Here is a 6,662-nt window from a genome sequence, read left to right on the forward strand (position 1 = left end):
CGAGTCAAAGCCCGGAGGGCCCCCAACCCACGGCCTCACTGGAGCACGCGGGGCTGGCCGAGGTAGCCCGGAAGCTGAGGCCAGCAGGGCCTGCCGTCTGTGGCGTTCACCCCTCCGCTGCCACCCGGGTGACAATGAAAACACCTCCCGGTACCGGGGCCCGGTCCTCGGACACCATCTAGGTTGACTGGACCTGGGCGTCCCCCACGCGCCCACTGGTGGGGCGGGAAGTGAGGCGCCCGGCAGGAAGAGGGAGGGCAGGGCTGCAGACACGCGGCCGGCCCGGCCCCAGGCCCGCTCACCGGTCGTAGTCTCCGTTGCAGAGGGCTCTGACGGGGGTGGAGAACGTCTGCCACACGGGGTTCAGGGTGCTCTTCACGACCTCGGTCTTGTGGCAGATGGTGAATCTGAGGGGAGGGGAACAGGAGCCAGGCTGGAGCCGTGGGATGGAGGAGACGGCTGGGTGACAACGCTGCCGCCACGGATGGGAGACCACAGCTCCGAGGGACAGGCCTGGTGCGGGCAGCAGCCGGGCTGAGGTCAGACGACTGCAGGGAATGCTGGTGGCCTAGGTGCCCTGAAGTCGCAGGTGAGATGGGTGCCCGGGCCGTGTTCGTTGGCCGCTGTCCCTGTCTTCACCCCACCTTGACAGCTTCTCCCTCGCCCTGCTACAGCAGGTGCCACCTCCCTCGGCGCTCCCCGACGACACTGCCCAAGACTCACGCCCTCGGCCCTGCCTGCCACACCTCTGGTTTCCTTCCATACTTTTTCTGTTTCATGCGTCACCATTTGACATGTTGACGCTCTATTTTTTCCTTATTTATTCTTTTCATGATCTGTCACTGAAATGTAAGCTCGGCAAGAACAAAGACTTTTTTGTCTTTTTCTAGCCAAGGTCTCACCATCCTCCTGCCTCAGCTTCCTGGATGCTTGAATTACAGCCATGTGACCCCCTGGCCAACGAGTTTTCTCTTCTTCAATCACCGTTATGTCTCCAGTGCCTGGCACTTGACAGATATTCAAGACTTTTTCTAAATAAAGGAACCAATAATAAATGTATTTCTCAGGGGTTTTATAGCCTGCCTTGGCATTTTTCTTTTTCAGTTTTTTGAAACAGGGTCTCACTATGTAACCCTCACTGTCCGCTAACTTGCTGTTGTTCTCCTGCCTCAGCCTCCTGAGTGCTGGCATTTCAATCCAGTGAAATCACAGCCCTGACACGAGGATCTCTAGGATCCTAGCTCTTTCCCGGCTGTGCCACCCTGGAGGATGAAAGCCAGCACCCGGCACCCCCACGCCGCCAGCTGGCCACGTCTCGGAAGCCACCCTGCCACAGGGGTGGGCACACGACCCAGTGCCGCCCAGCCGGGAAAAGTCACTGGGTGAGGGCTGGGCCCGCCTCTGCCCACGCAGCCTGTGCCACTTCTTCTCTCGCGGTGTTGGAGTCAAGATGTCATTCTGTCACCGGGGCTCAGCGTTCTTCTTCCCTGCTCCTCCTCGCCCACCTGTGGGAGCGGAGATCCTCCCCCGAGGCCTCCCCGCCAGGCACAGGCACAGGCAGGCACAGGAGGCGCGTTGGGGCGTGGACCCTGCCCACCCAGCCGTCAGCCTGGCCCCTCCCTCCATGTCCTTCCTGTGCCTGGGGCAGCCTGGCTTCCTCTTTTGCCTGGAACTGTGTTCTTTAAACTCCCCTGAGCCACTGTCCCCAAGCCCCGGCCTCGCCATCTCCCGAGCCAGGCCTCCCTCGGGAGCTGAGAAGTTGGGGGGCAGCGCGGGTGCAAAGACTGCCACCTGTCAGACAGATGTGACCCTGCTCCCGGGCTGCTGCATGCCAGCTGTGCATCCCCGGACAAGCGTCTTTCCCTCTCTGGGCACCATTCTCTCACTGTGAAGCGGGGATCACTAACGCTGCCCAGCACCGAGAGGAGCCACCTCCCGCTGGACACAGCGAACGCACTCGCAGAGTGGTCAGCGCTGTGCTGTCCACGATGGCGGCCACAGTGGCTGCTTAAATTTAATGAAGGCGATATTGAATGAAAATGTGGTTCTGTGGCTGCACCTCCCACACCCTGGGCCCAGCGGCCACCCAGGGGCAGCGGTGACATCCCGGGTCCTGAGGGCTGCACTGGGTTCCGTGGGGCTGAACTGCCCAGCTCCGCAGCAGTGCCTGAGTGCCCCGTCTCCTCCTGTCCCTGGGGCGTCGCCATGTCCCCTGTGACAAGGTGGTGCCCCTTCCTTCTGGCCTAAGATCCTCTCTCTCAGGCCCTCCTCCACCTGCCGCTCGGATCCGTTTCTGCAGGGCCCTGCAGGGTCCCCTGGGATTCAGTATCCCCGCTCCCCAGGACAGCTCCACATGAAGTCCCACAGCCCTTCTGCCCTTTGCCGTTCCCGAGCTGTCACCAGGGAGGACCTGGACCTCAGACGGGGCTGGGGACTCGGCCTCCCGCCCCTCAGCGGCCCCTCCAGCTGCCGGTCGCCCTCCTAGCCCTCCTGCCACCCAGAGGGGACAGCAGTGGCTGCCGGTCGCCCTCCTCGCCCTCCTGCCACCCAGAGGGGACAGCAGTGGTTCTCCTCCCCCTCCCCTCCTCCTCCCCCACTGCAAGCCCCGGGGAAGTCAACGAGAATTATTTAAAGCAGCCCCGCCTGGAGTCCTCCAGGGAGACAAAGAATCTTTTTGTCATGCAAATGATCGCACCTATTTTCCCCCAGTTTTGCAGCTCCGGTTTAAGAATCAGCGCTCCTGGGAGCCGAAGTCTCCTCCCTGCCACTGTCACCCGCACGCGCACTCACACCCACGTGCTCTGCACTTCCGAACCCGGGAGCACACACTCCCCACTCGGGGACCCGGCCCCCCAAGGCCGCTTCCCAGCCCCTCCAGTTAACCTCCCAGGCCCTGCACGTCCTCCTCCCCGAGTCCCGAACCTTGGAGACCACGAGTTCCTTTGGTGGGAGAACAAACAAGCCCAGAGAAGGGGCGCAGCGTGCTGGGGTCGCACAGCGGGTTAGCAGTGGGGCGGAGTCTGCGAGCGGCCCCACACCGCCCCCCAGGGCTGTGTTCCCGTTACGGCTGCCCAGCTGCGCGGCAGCAGTGGGGTCCTGACCAGGAGGTGGGGACAGGGCTGTCCTGATTAGTGCCATGAACGGCCCTTCACTCCTGCCCACTGCCCACAGGCCAGGCACCCACCCGACCACAATCCCCACCGTGCTTCGGCGGCTTGGAGGCTGCCCCGCCCCTGACCCCGGTTCTCCAGCAGGACGCTGGGGGGCGCTAGAAGCAGACCCCGGCCGCAGCCACAGGGCCCATCCCTGCCTGACGGTGGTGCAGGCGGCACAGCACTCACGTTCCATCCTCGTTGCTTCGATAGAACACCAAGAAGGGGTCGGACTTGCCGAAAAAATCCTTCTTGTCCAGCTTGTTGGCACAGAACTGCATGGTGGCCACGTCCTGGTGGAGAGGGAGGGGGACGGGCCGTGAGGTGGGGAGGGGGAGCAGCAGAGAACCCAGGGAGCCCAAGGATCCAGGCATCGCTGCGGTCTTCAAGCCAGCTCCACCCTGAACTCCAGGATCCTCCTGCCTCAGCCTCCCAAGTACTAAGATCACAGGCGTGTGCCACCACTCCTGGCTCACAGGTACCCCGAGAAGGGCGCTGACAACCATGATCCCAGGACCGTTCTGCTGAGCGCCTCAGGGAGGTGAATGTGACCGGAGGCCACTCTGCTGGTCCTGAGGCCCCAGCTGTCTTCTCGGCCACCCCTCTGTGCACACTGGGGTGGTTCCGGCGAAGAGCCACCCCCATGTCCCCTCCACGTGTCCCCACCACACCCAACAGAGGCTCCCAGGGGCACCGCAGGGACCTGGGCCCCGTTTACAGCCAAGAGGCTATGCTCAGAGCAGGGGCAGCGTCCCACACTCACCAGGTGCCCACCTGCTGCCCCCCAGGCCGGGCCGCTGCTGCAGTGGAAGAGAAGGTGGCCCGGCCTGGTGAGGACGGCGGGCAGCCCCGGGCACACTGTGGCCTGGCTGTCGCATCCTCCCCATCCTCCCCATCCTCCACGGAACATATCTGGGCCGCCAGCCCAGGGTCGACTCCCCGCTGCCATCCCCAGGCCTGGCCTGGGGTGCAGCGGTACAATGGCTGGTGTGGCTGCTGGGCCTGCTGCCTGCCTCAGCGCCGCTCCTCACCAGCTGTGTGATCGGGGCAGGTCACTCGCCCTCTCTGGGCTTGGTGTCCTCATTTGTAAACCAGGGGCCGCAGCACACCTGGGGCATGAGGGTAAAGCCAGCTGAGAAGGAGGGTGCTGGCCAGAACTGTGGACGCTTCTCCGCCCCTCCCTGGGCGCCTGCCCCACCGTACCCGCAGCAGCACGGCCCCACAGGACCTCTGAGGGCGGCGAGCAGACCCGCACTTGGTCGTCTGTCCGAGCTGCAGCAGGGCTGGAGGAGGGGACCTGGCCCCATCCTGGCTGGGGAAACTTGATCTCCCAGCCCTGCCCTCGGCCCCATAGCACCCCGTGGGGTGCAGAGCCCGGGACGCAGCGCCCTGCTTCCTGTCCACACTGTGGGCGCCACCAGTGTTCCCGACTGCAGTGCCCAGAGGTAACCAGTGACCTTGGGAGTTGGGGCTTCCCGGGCTGGGCTGGTGTCAGCACATCGGCGCCTCCGCTCTGGTCCCCTTGACAGAGGAGGACGCTGAGGTTTTAGGGCCACACCACTGCCAGAGTAGCACAGGGAAGCCCCAGGCAGTCCCTGCAGCCTCCACTCTCCCGTCCAGAAACAACCTGGCTCCAGGCACCCCATGCCTCCCTGGGGCTTCCCAGGGCACAGGGGCAGGGGCCTCGTTCAACCAGAATGACCTTCAACAGTGTCAACCCAGGTGTGGTGACCACAGCTTCCAGCTGCACCCCAGAGACCCTGGAAGGGACAAGGCGGGCCGGGAGCTGGGAGCAGCAGGAGATCAGCTCCGGATCCAGGCCCAGCTCAGCCCCCAGGGAGCAGGCTGCTGGGGCTGCCAGCATCACCAGCCCAGGCGACATCTTACCTGGAGACCTGCTCTGCCCAGCCGGACCCCAGTATTGTACCCAGCAGCCCTCTGGGTTGGGGTCAGACTCAGGGTCCTGACAGCCCCTGAGCCTGCCGGGAAGGATTTGGGAGATGGCAGAGGCTAAGTCCTGGTCCACCGTGCCTATGTGGACAGCTGGGAGAAGAGGGGCTGCCAGGGCAGAGTGCCACCTGCTACTGGGCTGAACCGCAAGAAATTGCTAATCATCAACTATTTTCTATGAAAATGGCAATATTGCCTGCCTGGCACAGTGACACAAGCCTATACCTCCAGCACTCAGGAGGCTGAGGCAGGAGGATCCCTGTGAGTTCAAAGCCAACCTGGACTACCCAGTGAGACTCGTGTCTCAAAATAAAACAGAACAAAAACAAACCAAAAGTCAGTATAATAGGGCTCTACCTGAGGTGTGCCAGCCATTTTTCTATTTATAATTCACTTAATCTTTCCAACAACCCCATGAGGTGGGTAGTGTTAGTATTCCCATTTTAAAGGAGGGAAAATCGAGGCACAGAAAGGTTTGCACTCTTTCTCAAAGAAGCCACACAGCCAGGGAGTGGCTGGGGCTGGGACGGGAACCAGTCGGTCTGGCTCCAAGGGGAATCCCTGGGAAGCTACATGATCACCCCCAATCATCGAGATGAGTTTAATTATGTTTTGCACCCTCAGTCGGAGAAGGCAGGGAAGTGTGAGATCCAGTTAGCAAGGCCTCCGTGCAGACTGATTAAAATTAAAATGAAATTAAATAAAAAGATGGGCTCTGAAATTCAGATCACTGGGGGAAAGAAAATCCCCCGGTATGCGACAGAGAAGAGAAGCTTCCTGGGGGCGGGAAGCTCGGCCTGACCGCCCCCCACAATAACCTAGTCCCAGGGGCGGTCACTACCTACCCCACAGGACCCACAGGGACCGGAGGAGCCTCCCCTGGGCCCGGCCCTCTCCAGGGCTCTGTTCCATTTGGTCTGTGGTGCTGGGCGGGACCCAGGCCCACATCGCCACCTTGCTGGGCAAGGCTCTACCCTGCACCCCGGCCCGTGGCTGTGCTTCTGGGGGCCTGAATCACAGCAGCAGCCACAGGAGCGGGCGCCCCTGGCTCCCATCAGGCGCAGTCCCCCAACGAATGGCTCAGACCCTCGCTGCAAGAGTGAGCCTTAGACCAAGACCCGTCGTGTAAAGGCACAAGATGCCAAGGGTGAACGCACTGTTCTGTGTATCTAAAACGTACCAGGAAAGATTCAATTTATAAAAACAAAGAAAGAGTGATCCTGAGCGGAGGCGGGGGAAGAGGGACCCAGGGGACCGAGAGCCCAGCCAGCGGCCAGCCGGGTGCCCGGGAACCAGTCAGGCCTGTGAGGGGCTCGGGTGGTCATGAGATGCACCGCAAACCCACGGCTCTGAGGGAAGCAGCGGGGGAAGACAAAGCGGCTCCCGCGATGTGTAATTTCCTGCAATTTCTGCCTTTCACCCTATCTTTTTAAAATATTAAATTCTTCTAAGACATCAGGATTGCTTCTCTGTGCATCTTTCCGCATGTTAATCGAGCTTCCTAGGAGATGGTGGCAGTCCCCTCCCCCGCTTCCCTCCCTTCTCCTCTCCCCCTCCAGG

The 6,662-nt window shown here is 61.9% G+C and overlaps 1 protein-coding gene across 1 annotated transcript in view; it reads right to left on the reverse strand.

The window, feature by feature from the left end:
- Nucleotides 1–6,662, reverse strand: part of Cpne5 (copine 5) — a 49,012-nt gene that overhangs the window by 17,805 nt on the left and 24,545 nt on the right. The window contains exons 9-10 of the mRNA XM_033766417.1: nt 3,342–3,445; nt 303–407 (exon numbers count right to left, since the gene is read on the reverse strand). Of these exons, the coding sequence (XP_033622308.1) occupies nt 303–407; nt 3,342–3,445 (209 nt within the window). The remainder of the gene's footprint in view (nt 1–302; nt 408–3,341; nt 3,446–6,662) is intronic.

This window comes from Fukomys damarensis, unplaced genomic scaffold (genome assembly GCF_012274545.1).
Source record: "Fukomys damarensis isolate Sample0158 unplaced genomic scaffold, DMR_v1.0_HiC HiC_scaffold_20, whole genome shotgun sequence".
NCBI classification, from domain to species: domain Eukaryota; kingdom Metazoa; phylum Chordata; class Mammalia; order Rodentia; family Bathyergidae; genus Fukomys; species Fukomys damarensis.